The sequence below is a fragment of the Mixophyes fleayi genome, chromosome 2, assembly GCF_038048845.1.
Source record: "Mixophyes fleayi isolate aMixFle1 chromosome 2, aMixFle1.hap1, whole genome shotgun sequence".
NCBI lineage: Eukaryota > Metazoa > Chordata > Amphibia > Anura > Limnodynastidae > Mixophyes > Mixophyes fleayi.
In genome coordinates this window covers 54,727,173-54,745,447 of record NC_134403.1, presented here as the reverse complement: position 1 = coordinate 54,745,447, position 18,275 = coordinate 54,727,173, and the positions used below count along the sequence as shown (strand labels likewise).

At 40.7% G+C, this 18,275-nt stretch overlaps 2 protein-coding genes across 5 annotated transcripts in view; both read left to right on the top strand.

Annotated features, from left to right (window-relative positions):
- DCLK1 (doublecortin like kinase 1) overlaps nucleotides 1-8,216 on the top strand; it is a 311,215-nt gene extending 302,999 nt beyond the window's left edge. For 2 of the 4 annotated variants that reach the window (XM_075198997.1, XM_075198999.1), the window contains one exon: nucleotides 7,106-8,216. In XM_075198997.1, the coding sequence (XP_075055098.1) occupies nucleotides 7,106-7,270 (165 nt within the window). In that variant the 3' untranslated portion in view covers nucleotides 7,271-8,216. The remainder of the gene's footprint in view (nucleotides 1-7,105) is intronic. The other 2 variants (XM_075198998.1, XM_075199000.1) reach the window with 1 other exon arrangement.
- Nucleotides 8,217-10,909: 2,693 nt separating this feature from the next.
- Nucleotides 10,910-17,401, top strand: LOC142139806 (uncharacterized). Its single transcript, XM_075197676.1, has 6 exons — nucleotides 10,910-10,944; nucleotides 13,954-14,121; nucleotides 14,710-14,835; nucleotides 15,088-15,465; nucleotides 15,802-15,927; nucleotides 16,180-17,401. Exons 1-6 carry the CDS (start codon nucleotides 10,910-10,912, stop codon nucleotides 16,412-16,414), a joined length of 1,068 nt encoding a protein of 355 aa, XP_075053777.1. The 3' UTR covers nucleotides 16,415-17,401.
- The last annotated feature ends 874 nt before the right edge of the window (nucleotides 17,402-18,275 follow it).

Below are 18,275 nucleotides of genomic sequence, written 5' to 3'. Positions count from 1 at the left end.
TGGTGAATCTGCTCATTATTCACCTGATCCATCAGGTTCATGAAGCCTCCAACAATCCCACACTGCTCTGCTTTGCTCTATGCCCACACTCCTGGGGGCAGGGGGGCATCCTACCCTCCCCCCCCCCCCATCGGGCTGGTCACATAGTGGGCTGGGTCACTGTGCTAACTGCATTTTTTTCCCTTTTAACATATTCCTAATAGCAGCTGAGCCAAGTCTCGTCCCCTGGGCTAAAATTTGCCAGCCAGCCCCTGGTCCTGATCCAAACCTGTTGTTAATGTCCCTTCCCTGTGTACCTCCCACCCCAGCTCATGTGACTGGCGAAGGAACAACAACTGTGCCTGTTTCCTCCAAGCGAACAGGACTATTATACTGTAGACTAGGGAGCTGAGTTATAGTTGGGTGCAAGTTCATTGCTCAGTGTAATTCTGAGTCTCACATAAGATTTGACGCAGTGCACATGTGCACAACTTGCAGTATAATTTTGAGCAGCACTAGTGGCCTTTGTATTTCTAGAGGATGATCAGTGGCAGTCATCTTACCTGAGACACATAATTACACTACACAATATATTAGTGCCCTGCAGTTATTATATAGCTACAGTCATTAAACCAGGAGACAGCGGCTCCTGCGGAGCAAGTCAACAGCGTCAATCATAAGCAGTGCAGTCTTGTGCATACCACATGTACACAACTGTAAGTTAATAAAGAACCTTTATGCTCAAGGAAGGGACCTTTCAAATAATTAGGCTGCAAAGTCTCCTGCATTCTGTGCTGTTAATCCCCATTCATGTAGGGAAGGAAAAGATGAGGAAATACAAATTGGAAGACATAAAGTTGACAATTAAACCACAGTCAGAAAAATAAAATATATATCTTTTAAATTGAGGAAAAGCCCCAGCTACGTAAAGATAGACAGCCAATGGGCATATTGTCATATCTATGCCACCATAAGATAAATAATGTCCTTATCTGTGTACAACACATAAGCGGAACAGATGGGTGATAATGTCTTTATTTTAAAAATAAACCACTTAGTTCCTCTAGTGGGGACACTAATCGTCCTATTCACAGCTGTCACCACAACACTCAATCCAAAAATAAGAGGAATTACCCGGCGTGGGTCTACCCTTGTTTTCATGCATATGGCTGTGACACTAAACATGCAAAAATATATATCCATTTGTAATAAAAACAAATAAACAATATCCAATGTAGACCTGGTTATATTTCCACCAGCATAGATAACACCTGTATTAATCTGCAGATTACAAAATCGGAGGAGTTCCCCTGTCCACTCAGATTAGTTTGTCTTAAAGGGGAATTATAGTCTCTGGCTCATGGGAGAGGTCCTGGAATCAATAGATTGGGGAGAATGGATAAATACAGGGCCAGAATCTATTTTGCCAAACTTTGCCCATAGCCCTCCTCTCCTATATATAGACATGGAAAATAATAAACTAATTTACACCCCTTGAATGGTAACATGGTTTGTCCAGGAGAAAATTTACTCCTTTTTTGCCTCACTCTCCTTAATGAATCCGGAGAAAAAAATGAGTAAATTTTCTCCTGGACAAACCAAGTTACAATACAAGGGGTGCAAATTAGTTTATTATTTTGCATGTAGGGAAAATACTAGCTGCTTCTTCATGTAGAACACAAATACTTGATAGCTTTATTTTTACACTGAAATCTAAAGTTGATCTAGGACATGCCCTATCCAAACTATGAATCTGTCCCCACATTTTAAATTTACCTCTCCCTCCAATGCAACATGGTATTGCCCGGGTGCAAAGTTACTCCTTTTTTTTGCTTTGCTCTCCTCAATGACTCAGGCCTGGAGTTTCATGTAGTCATACTTCCCCATATTCCTGGTTGACATGACAGATTATTCCATGGATATGATTTACCCAGAACACACCTGGGTTCCAACCAGATACACCCATAGTTTGCCTTGGTCGGCTTGCTGAACAGTTAGGCCATACCACCATTAACTTGGACTGTCTCATGAAAAGAACGGCTGCTGAGGTATAGGCATGGTCACTGCATAGTAATGTACAGACCAAATTTTATCTTCATGGGGTATATTATCATCTTCATCCTCACCATTTATTTATATAGCGCCACTAATTCCGCAGCGCTGTACAGAGAACTCACTCACATAATTTCCTGCCCCATTGGGGCTTACAGTCTAAAATCCCTAACACACATACACAGAGAGACACAGACTAGGGTCAATTTTGATAGCAGCCAATTAACCTACCAGAATGTTTTTGGCGTGTGGGAGGAAACCGGAGCACCCGGAGGAAACCCACGCAAACACGGGGAGAACATACAAACTCCTCACAGATAAGGTATATTTACTAAAGCTTCTAAAAAGGAAAAGTAAATCATCATATTTACCAAATCTATACCCTACCTCACACTATTACAATATAAAAATGCACATCATTTATAAAAGCAAATAGAAGTTATACATTCTCCTGAAGAATATGCAGATTGCTTGTACATCATTACAAAGAAAACATCCTTGAACAAGAAATCTCCAGGACATCCAGTTTCTTATTTAACTCAGCGTCTAGAGATCTGCAAGTCTGTTCTCTTGCCAAAATAGAATTACCCTGGAAAGGTTTACTGATACGTATGATGTGCAATAGTTAAATTGCATCAATCGTAGTATTGTATAACTATATACAGTTATATACTACTCCCACTCCTAATGAAGGTAGACAGCTTTTATCATATATATATATATATATATATATATATATATATATATATATATATATATATATATATATATATATATATATGTATATATATATATTACCCTGCTGAATACCTTATGGTAATAGTCGGCTCTTGCATAGCTATGCGTGGTCCGGCTGACCCACTACGCAAGGTCAGAAACTACTGCTTCTTCTGGTTGGTTGACAAATATATTAAGAGTAAATCTAGACAGGAGTAAAGAGAGTTCACGGTAAGAGATGTTTCCCTCAGGTGAACATGCCATAGCGGTGACAGGACTTACAACACTGTCTCTTCTTTATGCTCTCTTGATCTCTTAGTGCTGTTGACTTATAAACATTTAGTTTATCCCGGACAGCACAGATATGATCTTTGCTGCACTTGTGTCTTCACTGGCGAGCAGAAGCTGACTGCTCTGACATATTGATACATGTATAAGACTGGTGACTGTGTAATGTGACATCATGTGCTTAGCATATCCCTCCCTGCCCTGCCAGGGTGAAGTTGTCTGCTGTCATAGGCCTCCGCCACACTGACTGTTACATTTGTCATCTCGCTTGCCTGCAGCAAAGGAAGAGCAGCACAGAGAGACAGGCTGTCCGTTCAGCCGTTCTCTACAAATAACCCGTGATCCAACGAAAGGTAGATTACATTACGGGTTCTTCCAGCTATGAAGATTCTCGTAGTAAATATCTAGTATCTTCACCAGTGTTATCCAACTCATTGGTCCAACTATGGCCATTGCATGCTACACACTGAGGGCCATATGTGGACTGGGACACAATTATCTTCTAAAACGCAGGTGTAAAATGCGTCGGGTAGAAAAAGGCACATTCTATGTAGTATGTTGAATTAGATGCTTCTCGAATTCTTCATCATCATCAGTTCATAAATGACTCCAGGGGTAGAAGATCCGCAACAGATACATTTTCTGACTGGCGCATCTGCGTCTCTCCCCCGGGTCTACGTCGCTTGCATTTACTTCATCGCGTCCTTATTGTACTTTGTCTATGCTTACACGCCCACCGCCACTCCTGATCCGCCTAAATAACCGTTAGGTGTTGTATACGGAAGATGCGACTAACTCTGCATATAGACTCAAGTGTACGTCTTTTATTAAGGGCATGCACAGTAGTGAAATTCGTATTTTACTCTACACAAATGGACTTGTGTCCAATTCTACATGACCCCATGAATGGTATTAGGGTTAAACGGATGTCTAGTGGTACTATATGAAAATGGTGAACATGTCAGCTTTATCTGACTTTGAACTGTGATGAAGAGCTCTTGTAAAGTAGGAGATACTTATATACGGACAGCAAAGAAATTAATATCATAAAGGAAATGCTTTGCTGGTTTATTTTATAAAGTCTTATACATAATAAAAGGCAAATGTAGTAAAAACAAGGCCTATAGCATGATACATTGTTGCTAATAGATCTGTCTCTTCCTTGATCAAAATCAGTCAGTATGCATATGAAACACACCATTCACATAAACATGCTAGCACTCAGCAGCATGTAGTGAGCAACTTCTGATTAATTTTCTAGTTAAACAGATTTTCAGTAAAAGGTGCAACACTGGTCTATCCTACTCTACAACATGCTATATTTTATTCTTTAATCTATTATATAATTAATTAGTTGCACTTTAAAGAACAGCCAACCCTTAAATCCAAATGCATTCATCACTCAGGTGGCTGCCTCAAATAGTCCTTCATATTTGGTCTTGTATTTTCCAGCGCTTGATTGGTTATAGTCCCACACTTACTGTATAAAGCCACTGCCATTAATGACAGAGGGACTTTCCAGAGAGCTCTTGGAGCTGGGGTTTGGGGTTGATTTTGCTCTTCTGCACTAGAGGACTTGAAATGATTACAAAACGTTGACAGAGCACATATTTTGCAACCAGCCTCATGTTTGTATTTCACATTGTGACAATACAGCATTTACATCACTTCTATCGGTAGAATTCTCAGTAGAATCTTCGTTTTACAAGCAGTAATTCTAGAGCATGTGGGAGACAGTGATACAGAACCGCAGGGATAACATAATTTACAGCCCAGCATTTATTATTTCAGTTTACAGTTTCATAAATAATACATTAATGGATGTGCGGCTGTTTCAGAAGCTGCAATTCCAACCATTCTCATTAGCACATTTTGGTGTTAGTTTTCACAGCGCCACTTCTATGGGAATTTGTGATGTCTGTTAACAGGCTGGAATTGATGGCTTAACGTGCAAATGGTGCATTAGTGCTGTTGTGCCCTCTTACAGCTGTCTACTTAACTGCCTGTCACATTGCAGTGCATAAAAATTAAGGTTATTACTTTGTAATAAAAGAATGGGATAATGTTGTTTTAAGACCCGAAACACTTCTGTTAAATTGTAGCAAAGCAGTTTTATGTTACCTGCTACATGACTGATATTGTGAATATAAAATATGAAACAACAATGGAGATCTAGTATAGCAATAACAGACCAAACATAAGAACGGGGGTAATCCTAATTAATTTGCAACCTGAGGCGACAACTGAAATGTTGCCCTTCATATACCTAATAATAACTGTTATTATTGTTTCTACCATGTATTTATTTATAAAGTATCAACATATTGTATAAAACAAACATACAATACAGGAACGGGAAATTGAAATACACAGAATGAACATGTTAACATCAAGTGTATGGGTTTGAAATTGTCATATAGGTGTGCAATTGTCAAGTGCTTAGGATTCATGAATTGACCAGGAACACAGCTAGTTTCTGTATGAACACATAAATAACGTTTGTTAGTGATGGAACAGAATATTGAACATTATGAGATCATCACATAGTAGAGTAGAGTGGCCATTGTTTGTACAGAAGGACAGGTATCCAGAGGATAGAATAACTAGAGGATATGATAATCTTATGTAAGATGTGTTTCCAGGGATCATTTACAACTTTGACGGTCGGTTAACAGTTTGATAGAAATATAACCATAAATGTTGGGACATTATCTGACTGTCACTCTAATCAATAGTTTTGGTGACAATATGACAGCGGATGACGGACAAGTGAGAGCGAACAGAATGTGACACTATACTTACCTGATTCTGTGATACTATACTTACCTGATTCTGTTCAGCAAATAGAGAACTACAGATTTGAAAAGATTTCAATTTGATATCTAGTTTAAATAGTACATCATCTAATGCAGGCTTGGCTAACCTGTGGCCCTCCAGCTATTGTGACAGTACATTTCTTTTCAGCCAGGGTTTAACAGGGCATGCTGGGACTTGTAGTAGTTCTGTTGTAATGATTTACAAGTTTAATATTACTCATTGATGATTAATAATATTTTCACACATGACACAGGACTTCATGTCAGTCTTACTCACCACCCATTCTGTGTGCTGTAAGCCTCTGAAATAGAACCATGTTATATTGTATCTCTGGAACTATAATGTGCACTAATTACCATGACTGTCCTACCTGCAGTGTTCTTCAGGGAAACTGTTGATGAAGAATATTGACTGCCCTCTAATATACAGAATGACATTGCTGTTTTATCTAATACCGGTGATTACCATAAATATAAACTATATTGTGCAGTGCCATTCACGTAAACAAAGTCTTTCTTTGTCGATGTGCAGGGCCGGTGCTAGGGTCCACCACGCCCTAGGCATTTTTAAAAAAGCGGCGCCCCCCGCGCAAAAATCGCCGCCCTCCTCCCTCCTCCCCCCTCACCCCGTCTTTCCTTACCTTGTCTCGCCACCGCCGCCTCTCTGCTCCGTCTCCTCCCCTCCACTCACTGACACTAGTAAGTGGAGGGGAGGAGACGGAGCAGAGGTGCGGCGGTGGTGACAAAATAGCCTCTTCCCCCCCCCCCCCCCCCCGTGCATCTGAATGCTGTGCGGCGGCCGTGACAGGTATGGTCAGCGGTCGCCGCACAGTTTTAAAGTCATTTAGTATTCTGTGGCGCCCTCCAGAGCCCGGCGCCCTAGGCAAGTGCCTAACCTTGCCTAATGGGAGCGCCGGGCCTGTCGATGTGATAGGATTTTCTTTTTCCGTTTTGGTTTAAATGTTGACTCATTAGTGCAATAGCCAACTCCAAAAAAAGAATAGACTTCTGGGTAATATAATTTAAATGGCAGTCCTTTGCGCTGATTCATATACTGTCCAGAACTAAACTGCAATGAGGAGGCTGAGGGTGGGCACCAAAAGCGGGTGGGCGCTAATTGAAAGGACTGCCATATAAACTGCCATGGAAGCCTATTTTAATTTGGAATGGTCTATATTTTCATAAGTGGATTCTGAAGGTATATTGCTGTTCAGCCGCTAACGAAGCTCTTTGTCATTTCATGCTCCCGCCAGACCACCGCTCTTGATAAGGAGAGGCAGGTTTTCCGACGAAGATGCAACCAGGATGTGAGGAGCCGATTCATGGCCCAGCCAACAGCACCGGAACTTAATTCAGAGTCAGAGGACTATTCACCAAGCTCATCTGAAACTGTTCGCTCACCTAACTCACCTTTTTAAGGAAACACTTTAAGTCATGGCTTTAACCCTTCGAGACTTCAGAACGACGACACGAAAAAAAACGTCTAGAAATCTGTTGTGGACATAACTAATCTTAATAATGTTTCTAGGTTCGAAAGAGAGAACAAATAATAGGGGTGAAAGCATGATAACGTGGACATCTTCGGCACTATAGGGTAAATGTTTGTGCGCTAAAATCTACTTATGAATGACTGAAAATATGACTGAATTTAGGGCTGCTGTCTACAGCGAGAGCATAGATATTGGTGGGTCAAGTTTGCCTTGAATATCACAGTAGCCATGTGGTTTATTAATGGTATATCACAACATATTTGGCCAGGGAGTAAATAGTGAAAGTCCTGGTTCTCACAATGAAATATATAAGAGACGCATAAAATAATGCAAATGTAAATTAGAGTATGACGTTTGGAGGTCAGGTGACTCTTGGTGGGTGGGGACAGCCCCATGCTAGTGGTCCTGAACAGCAGTTCTCAAGGAACATAAAAGGCTATGGGTGTATACCTGCTTGAACACAACTGCATGAACAAAAGTAAAGAGCGCTATAAACTGTGCAATCATGGACATATGAAAAGGAATTCAATATCACTGTAGTCCAACAACGGTGTCACCCCCATTACCCCCCCTAGAAAGCCAGGGAGAGAATTCGCAGACAGTGGATGTATCATCAAAACGTTGCAAAAAAAAATAATATTATAAACTAATTATACATTTTATGAAGGCCAAATTTACCAATTAGCATTTTTTGTGTGAACTTATATAGTAGCAATGCAGTTTCTGAGGTAAAATATTGTCAATAACAGTGTGTGACAATGATGTATGTGCTTGTTGCCTGTTGTTTTTTTATGTCTGTCATATTCCACCAAAAAAAAAAAAAAAAATCCAGTTATTTTTTTCCTTGTCATTTTAAAATAAAATTTTAATCTTCTGTCATTGTTTTCATGTTTGTTTTAATCATACCCGTTTTTTAACTGTCATTGTCATCAATTGTAGTAATACTGTCATTAAAACATTGAATGGGCAATATATCAACCATTTTATGGCTGCTCCACTACTGTGAATTGCCCTGTCCTTTAAGACGCAGCAGAGTTGTGTATATTAGAGGGGTAGGAAACCTTCCCAGCCAAATTAACACAGGATGTGGGCCAATCCCATGACGCTTACATCTAATTCTGGAACAACCTCTTCGGCCACTGCTGCCCCCTGGCAGTATTACAATAAATGTCGTAATCTGGGGATGATTTTTCTACCTCTTTAATTAAATTAATAAAGCTACGGCTTTGTCCCTCACATAGGACAGATAATTATTTGGTGTACTGTTAGGAACATTTAGAGTAAAGTAAAATGGTAATAATAAGAGAGAAAAGAGAGATTATTTACCATGTGTTACAAACGTACCGTAAAACTAGTCACACACGGCCATTCATGCAGCTCAACTCAAGTGTTGAATGACAGGGGTTATTGTTTAATTTGGTGACACAGCAGGAGATTAGATGGCCTCAGGGTCTCTTCTGGAAGTCTTACAAAATAATTGGGCTGATACTGGTCATCTTCCAATTGAATTTAATGCCATTCCAGGATCCTCTCAATTTTGGGGATCGCAGTTTTTTCCATCCCACACACGCTGCATTATTGGGCCAATTGCCCATTACTGGCTGCAATATTGCAACATCGTTAACCCCTGGCAGCCAACCAGAAATGTGCTTTCGTTGTCTGCTTTTAATTGTCTAACTTGTACCAATTAGATTTTTGTTTTCATTGTCTAACATGTTCTAACTTGATCAAAGATGATTAGTTTTTATGGGTTACTGAACATTTGAACATTTGCATCATGTTTGTACATCAAGTGCCAAAAGAACTGACATACGCTTATATGTCATTCAGAATTGTTTAGTTTCCTTGCTGCAAATTAGGACACATCTCTGCTCTGCTGTCTGCAATAGATATATTATGTCCAGAGAGAAGATTTGTTTCTTAACCCAGTGCACTAATAATGAATAACTATCTCCTCATATACAGTTATAGCTATTAAACACAAAAGTTAAAGCCATCTGAAAGTTATAAACCCTTTAAAGGAGGTTGGACAACAACCAGCATCGTTTATCATCATTGGTTGAGAGACAATGAAGTTGTGTCCATTCCTGGCCAAAAGGGACATCATATGATTGGATATGAGGTGATCACATGACACTCACATCCAATCATTTGTCACACTCTTCTGCCAGGAATCAGTGTTTCCCACCCAATAGCATTAAAAGACGCTGCCTGCTGGCTATAACCCAATGTCTTTAAAGAAGGTTTCCATCTCCTGGCGACTTTAACTTTTTTGGCTTCAACACACCCTCCTACAGCAATGTATAAGATGATAGGGAAAGAAAGTGGGCACCTTCATGAATTTTTCACCATGCCATACATCCACAGCAATCACAAGACTGGCATATTATAGGTGTTTAATAACATAACATAATGTGTATGGTGTAACGTGTCACAGTTCCTTAATATATTCTTGGACTTCATGCTCTCCTTTCATATAACTTACTGTGAATTTATGTCAGGCTGTCATTGCTGATGTATTCAACTAGTTCTCTTGGGTTCTGACATCTGGGTTTCACCATTTGGAGAGCTTCCTGCTAATTCTGTCCTCGAAGGGTTAAGTCCTTTACCTGGCTTTTTTTGTTTGTTTTATATATATGAGCAATGAATGTTTTCATCTGTTATACAGGGGTATGCATCATTTATGTTAGCAAATGTTAACCCTCTGAGTGTTGGTATATAAACATTCAGAAGAATTTATATTTCAACTGTGAGGATGAAAAGAAAATATTTTTCTCTTGCTATACCGGATCTACCACAGTATTAGCATAAAAGTGTTTTACTTTGCTGTATGGAAAGAACGATCACACGAGTCTAAACACTCTCTGTGTCCAAGAGGCACATTCAGTCCTGTGTTCTTGAAAAGGTAAAGATAGCTCAGAACATGCTGATCATTAATCAGTCTTCAGCAGGCTTACATGTGAGAACTCACCAAAGAGGTCCATGCAAGTTCTTTTTCCTCCTACCACCAGGAAGTCCATGGTGCAGAAAATACTCACACTCAGCGGAGCCTTAGCTCACTTGGTATATAAACAGCTTTGTGCAGGGTGGTTAGCTTTGAGACAGTTTCATGTCTGCTTGGAGCTTATTTGGGGCTGTGTAGGTGGGTAAAGAAGATATGTGACCACCTATGACAGGGGTGCAAGCAGTGGGTGTTTCTGGTTCTCCAGAGACCCCTCCACTCCACGAACGAACGGGCGTTAAACATTGCCCCTATACAGTAGCACTGTACTGTACAGCAGCCGCGGCGCTGTCAAAGAAACGTCCACGGCGGTGCTGTATTGTACTACAAAACAGCACTGTCGTGGACGATTCTTTGACAGCGCCGTGGCTGCTGCACAATTCAGCATCGCCGAAATGGCGCTGCTGCGCATGAGCGGCCGCATGCGCAGCAGGAGGGGAGGGGGAAAACCCCCCTTAAAAATCCTGCGTTTGCTCCTGAATGAGTGAAATGATGCACATATATTGTAATCAGAATTTCTTTCAATACAATAGAAAAAACATTTGAATAATCCACATTTCTGAACCATGATTTTTCAGAAAGTGAGGGATGTTCAGTTTAGGTATTTATTATTATTATTATTATTATTATTATTATTATTTAACAATTGTGTATCAAGTGTAAATTAAGCAATAAACGAACCAGAGAAAGAACATTCACAATAGGTCCACCACCAATTTTATCCCCAGTCCTAGAAGGCCCTTAAGCAGGCAGAGATACTCACTTGTTTTATATGTAAGCTTTAGGGAATTTCTCACTGACCCCCTATTTTGACTTCCTCCCAGTTGAAACATTTCTACTGGTGTCACTTTGTATGTATGTCACAAGCTGATGCATGACATAAACACAAATTCACTAGTTAGTTGGCATTATTAAAGAAAGACTACTATGTGTTCTGACAGTTCTTCTTCAGATTATATCTTTTTCGATAGTAGGAGCATAAATAATAGGAGTAAGTGTATGTTAACAGTAGGATAGTTTATCTCAATAACTTGTGGCGCAGCTGTCTATGATGTTTTAGTTCTTTCACTAAACAGTTTTGAAATGTCTGAACAAGAAATGTATTTGTACGGGACACCAGGGAAAAACCTGCTAACAATATATTTATTATTTTATATAAATTATTAAAATTATTTTATTAGTTCTATAGTGAGAAAGCAGCATATACAACAGATATTCTGTATGCTATACAAATACATCCTTATTTACACTTTTACATATACGTGCATGACGGGAAGCTGCAAATTGATTTTGCTTGTGAGAAAAGTTTTCTAATAATAACATCATGTTAGTAAATAGCGCAAAATAAAGTCACCTCTTCCAAAATATACATCGGATGCTCATTAACTTAATGCAAGTTTTGGAAAAGTATGGGAACTTTAATATGTTTCCTTTTACTCATTATAGGATACTCTTCCATATAGAAACCTTTTATATTTCAACTATATTTTCCCTGGTTTTAGGGCTGAGCAAATAGGGCATTTAACCCAGACCCACAGTTTTAGAGGTGTCCCTGAGTTAGGATTTTCCTAGATCATGTTCAATGTATTTAGTCTTTTGAGATATATTTTCAACCAATTATATTGTTACATATTCATTAAACTGATCTTAAGTAGGTATTTGCCATGAATCTATGGGTGCCTGAATAGCCCCAAACAATCCTCTGCCCCTTATCATCTAATCGTGAAAATGTACACATGCTCAACTTATAGTCCGCTAGTTATTGCTCTATTTGCATATGAAAGTGCAAAAGTGCATTTGACCACAATGTGTTCCCTGCCCAAAAGTGCAGAGAGCAGTTGCAGAATATATATAAGTGCTGTAGCAAAGAACCTTTTATATTTTTAACAATGTTGAATGTCAACATGCATTAACTAAGAACACAGTTCTCTATAGAGAACAATTATATAGTTACTTGTGACAACTGTATTTCCCCTCAAGTTTGGTTACAGGGCAAATCGTTTGGGATCTGATATTTAGGTTTCACTATTTGGGCTCCAGATGATTTGAACACCAGTTTGTTTAGGCATCACGTTAATTGGACACCAAAATTTGGGCATGGGCTTGTTCTGGCATAATTCATTTGGGCTTAGATACAAATTGCACATCGCTATACATTGAGGGGAGACAAACATTAGATGCAATAACATGAAGCAGAATGTAAAGATTCCTAAAAGAGCTTAGAATCTAAGAGGTGTGGGGTACAATGGAGATACATAACATAGCGGAATATCAATTGTAGCTGTTGGTACATGTTTATGGATAAAGGCACTGTGCTAGCTCCTGTCTCCAGGCAGTTAATAACCACAGGTATAAAATTTGAAATTAGGTAGTTGGGTAGTTGGCAATTTCAGGTACAGGTCTAGCTCCTGTCTCTGTACAGTTGGCGATTACAGGTACAGTGCTAGCTCCTGTCTCTGTACAGTTGGCGATTACAGGTACAGTGCTAGCTCCTGTCTCTGTACAGTTGGCGATTACAGGTACAGTGCTAGCTCCTGTCTCTGTACAGTTGGCGATTACAGGTACAGTGCTAGCTCCTGTCTCTGTACAGTTGGCGATTACAGGTACAGTGCTAGCTCCTATCTCTGTACAGTTGGCGATTACAGGTACAGTGCTAGCTCCTGTCTCTGTACAGTTGGCGATTACAGGTACAGTGCTAGCTCCTGTCTCTGTACAGTTGGCGATTACAGGTACAGTGCTAGCTCCTGTCTCTGTACAGTTGGCGATTACAGGTACAGTGCTAGCTCCTGTCTCTGTACAGTTGGCGATTACAGGTACAGTGCTAGCTCCTGTCTCTGTACAGTTGGCGATTACAGGTACAGTGCTAGCTCCTATCTCTGTACAGTTGGCGATTACAGGTACAGTGCTAGCTCCTGTCTCTGTACAGTTGGCGATTACAGGTACAGTGCTAGCTCCTGTCTCTGTACAGTTGGCGATTACAGGTACAGTGCTAGCTCGTGTCTCTGTACAGTTGGCGATTACAGGTACAGTGCTAGCTCCTGTCTCTGTACAGTTGGCGATTACAGGTACAGTGCTAGCTCCTGTCTCTGTACAGTTGGCGATTACAGGTACAGTGCTAGCTCCTATCTCTGTACAGTTGGTGATTACAGGTACAGTGCTAGCTCCTGTCTCTGTACAGTTGGCGATTACAGGTACAGTGCTAGCTCCTGTCTCTGTACAGTTGGCGATTACAGGTACAGTGCTAGCTCCTGTCTCTGTACAGTTGGTGATTACAGGTACAGTGCTAGCTCCTGTCTCTGTACAGTTGGCGATTACAGGTACAGTGCTAGCTCCTATCTCTGTACAGTTGGCGATTACAGGTACAGTGCTAGCTCGTGTCTCTGTACAGTTGGTGATTACAGGTACAGTGCTAGCTCCTGTCTCTGTACAGTTGGTGATTACAAGTACTTTACTAGTTCCTTGTAGGCATTTGATAATTACACAGGTATAAAGCTAGGTCCTTGCTCTGAGCAGTTGGTAATTACAGGTACAGTGCTAGTTCCTGGCTCTGGATAGTTGGTGATTACAGGTACAGAACTAGTTCCTGGCTCTGGGTAGTTGGTTATTAAAGGTACCGAGCTAGTTCTTGGCTCTGGGTAGTTGGTGATTACAGGTACAGAACTAGTTCCTGGCTCTGGGTAGTTGGTGATTACAGGTACAGAACTAGTTCATGGCTCTGGGTAGTTGGTGATTACAGGTACAGAACTAGTTCCTGGCTCTGGTTAGTTGGTGATTACAGGTACAGAACTAGTCCCTGCCTCTGGGTAGTTGGTGATTAGAGGTACAGAACTAGTTCCTGGCTCTAGTTAGTTGGTGATTACAGGTACAGAACTAGTTCCTAGCTCTGGGTAGTTGGTTATTAAAGGTACAGAACTAGTTTCTGGCACTGGGTAGTTGGTGATTACAGGTACAGAACTAGTTCCTGGCTCTGGTTAGTTGGTGATTACAGGCACAGAACTAGTTCCTGGCTCTGGTTAGTTGGTGATTACAGGTATAGAACTAGTTCCTGGCACTGGGTAGTTGGTGATTACAGGTACAGAACTAGTTCCTGGCTCTGGTTAGTTGGTGATGACAAGTACAAAACTAGTTCCTGGCACTGGGTAGTTAGTCATTACAGGTACAGAACTAGTTCCTGGCACTGAGTAGTTGGTGATTACAGGTACAGAACTAGTTCCTGGCTCTGGTTAGTTGGTGATTACAGGTACAGAACTAGTTCCTTGCTCTGGGTAGTTGGTGATTACAGGTACAGAACTAGTTCCTCGCTCTGGGTAGTTGGTGATTACAGGCATAGAACTAGTTCCTGGCTCTGGGTAGTTGGTGATTACAGGTATAGAACTAGTTCCTGGCTCTGGGTAGTTGGTGATTACAGGTATAGAACTAGTTCCTGGCTCTGGTTAGTTGGTGATTACAGGCACAGAACTAGTTTCTGGCTCTGGTTAGTTGGTGATTATAGGTATAGAACTAGTTCCTGGCAGTGGGTAGTTGGTGATTACAGGTACAGAACTAGTTCCTGGCTCTGGTTAGTTGGTGATTACAAGTACAAAACTAGTTCCTGGTACTGGGTAGTTAGTGATTACAGGTACAGAACTAGTTCCTGGCACTGAGTAGTTGGTGATTACAGGTACAGAACTAGTTCCTCGCTCTGGGTAGTTGGTGATTACAGGTTTAGAACTAGTTCCTGGCACTAGTTAGTTGGTGATTACAGGTACAGAACTAGCTCCTGGCTCTGGGTAGTTGGTGATTACAGGTATAGAACTAGTTCCTGGCTCTGGTTAGTTGGTGATTACAGGCACAGAACTAGTTCCTGGCTCTGGTTAGTTGGTGATTACAGGTATAGAACTAGTTCCTGGCACTGGGTAGTTGGTGATTACAGGTACAGAACTAGTTCCTGGCTCTGGGTAGTTGGTGATTACAGGTACAGAACTAGTTCCTCGCTCTGGGTAGTTGGTGATTACAGGTACAGAACTAGTTCCTCGCTCTGGGTAGTTGGTGATTACAGGCATAGAACTAGTTCCTGGCTCTGGGTAGTTGGTGATTACAGGTATAGAACTAGTTCCTGGCTCTGGGTAGTTGGTGATTACAGGTATAGAACTAGTTCCTGGCTCTGGTTAGTTGGTGATTACAGGCACAGAACTAGTTCCTGGCTCTGGTTAGTTGGTGATTATAGGTATAGAACTAGTTCCTGGCAGTGGGTAGTTGGTGATTACAGGTACAGAACTAGTTCCTGGCTCTGGTTAGTTGGTGATTACAAGTACAAAACTAGTTCCTGGTACTGGGTAGTTAGTGATTACAGGTACAGAACTAGTTCCTGGCACTGAGTAGTTGGTGATTACAGGTACAGAACTAGTTCCTGGCTCTGGTTAGTTGGTGATTACAGGTTTAGAACTAGTTCCTGGCACTAGTTAGTTGGTGATTACAGGTACAGAACTAGTTCCTGGCTCTGGGTAGTTGGTGATTACAGGTATAGAACTAGTTCCTGGCTCTGGTTAGTTGGTGATTACAGGCACAGAACTAGTTCCTGGCTCTGGTTAGTTGGTGATTACAGGTATAGAACTAGTTACTGGCACTGGGTAGTTGGTGATTACAGGTACAGAACTAGTTCCTGGCTCTGGTTAGTTGGTGATTACAAGTACAAAACTAGTTCCTGGCACTGGGTAGTTAGTGATTAGAGGTACAGAACTAGTTCCTGGCACTGAGTAGTTGGTGATTACAGGTACAGAACTAGTTCCTGGCTCTGGTTAGTTGGTGATTACAGGTTTAGAACTAGTTCCTGGTTCTGGGTAGTTGGTGATTACAGGTACAGAACTAGCTCCTGGCTCTGGGTAGTTGGTGATTACAGGTATAGAACTAGTTCCTGGCTCTGGTTAGTTGGTGATTACAGGTACAGAACTAGTTCCTGGCTCTGGGTAGTTGGTGATTACAGGTACAGAACTAGTTCCTGGCTCTGGGTAGTTGGTGATTACAGATACAGAACTAGTTCCTGGCTCTGGGTAGTTGGTGATTACAGGTACACAGATAATTCACATTTTTAATACAATTTGGCATAACTTATTAATATTTAATAAAACAGAGTATTCTTGGCTGCAAAGAAAGTTCAAACAATATAATTATGTGTATGTATGCACATTGATTTTGAAAACGTTGCAGCACTCAGAGGGTTAACAAAGACAGCACAAGGCACACATATAATTATTAGTGTATGAAATCTGAGTCACTTTTTAGCTAAAGTGTTTGCCGTGTTTTCCAGGGGAGAAAAAAATGGAATATTTGAAATGTTGTTCAAGGTAACTTTTATTACCAAATAAATTGTATTTCAGTTTTGTTGATCAAGGGCGTTGTACCAATATTGCAGTTTAAGCTGGTGAGCTTACAATGGTCTAGGTGACAGATACTGTCTTTATTTTGCAGAATGATGTAAAACTGTTTCTCCAGAGAGTATTATTAAGCAGGGGCACAACATATTACCAGTGGACCCCATAGCAAGATTTAAAAGAGTGTCCTGGCAATATCGGTCTATCCTCTTGAGGCCCCAGGTCTATTCCGGGACTGAAAGCCCAAATGAGGCTCCGCAGTTCATGCCCCCCACCCAAGAGCATGGTCAGAAAATAAGTACAGGTGCCCAGGCAGCCAATGGACCGACGTTCCGGGCCCTTTAGCCAGTGCACCTCTGCAACACCAGTAGTTCCACCCCATTTTTAAGGTTTCAGATTTTTCAGTAGAGTGCTATTGTTTTCCGCATCATGTAAGCCATTTAAAGAAAAGAGAAAAAAAAAAAAGCAAAACAAAAACAAATGTAACTGCTGTTCGCATTGCTGAACACAGATCTTTGAAATTGTAGCAGTTAGATAACTTGTTAATATCAACCAATACATTTCTTGCTTCAGACTGTTAGAGGGGAGGAGTGAGACTTTCATGATAGAAAATGTCAGATCTTTCCAGTATCTCTCATCTCAATGTTAATGTGGTGTATACTACATAAAGCAAAGCCAAACCTGTGAATAAAATATTTACTGAAGAAATGGACCATGAGCTTTTTATTTTTGGTATTTACGTGGATCTCTTGGATCAGTACAGAAACACTTTGACAGGAGTTAAGTGCATGAAAGTTGTATGGGTCCACTTGGGGCTAGGGTCTCTTTAAAATTTATTACTGTGCACCCAAAATTCTCAACTTACTTTCCGCATACACCAGTTGTCTGGGTGCGTGTATGCTGAAAAAGTCTGAATTAGTGGTTTCTACCTTACTAGAAGAGGAGAAAGGGGCAAGTAACCACAGGGCCTCTCTTGTTATTAAAGATAATGACCGGCATTAAGAGACTAACTCAACTTCCCTTAGTGTTGCACATATTCAAATAAATGTCACCAACTCACCAAACGCCCTGTAGCAGAATACCCTGCATGGAATAAGCCACAAACCGAGGGCCTGACTGCGGGAGGACAAAGTTGCAGAGTTACAGGTACCAGATTGGCGCTCTCTGCATTCCCTCTCATAATAGACTATTTGTGTAAAACATGTAGGAGGCGCTGTTGTCCCCTGCACCCTGCTTAACCCCTGGACCAAACATTGCCAGTCACTCCCTGTTACTGTTGGAGATAACAATATAAAACCTTCTGCAGAAGATTCCTACTCTTTATTAAAACAAAGTCCTGCATGTCTATAGCCGGAATTCTCTCTTTTTTATGATGTTCTTATCGTTCATCCAATGAGGTTTTGGAGCTGTGCAGGATTGGGACATCAGTTACTTTAGAAAACAGAGAAAACGGGTACTGGAGGAGAGATTAAATTTAGTCTATGGTTTATTATGTGTATATTACAAGTTTCATATTTGGGTTTGGGATGTATATATTTCATGTAAATATATATTCTGAATGGAATTTCTCTGCAGTGCCCAG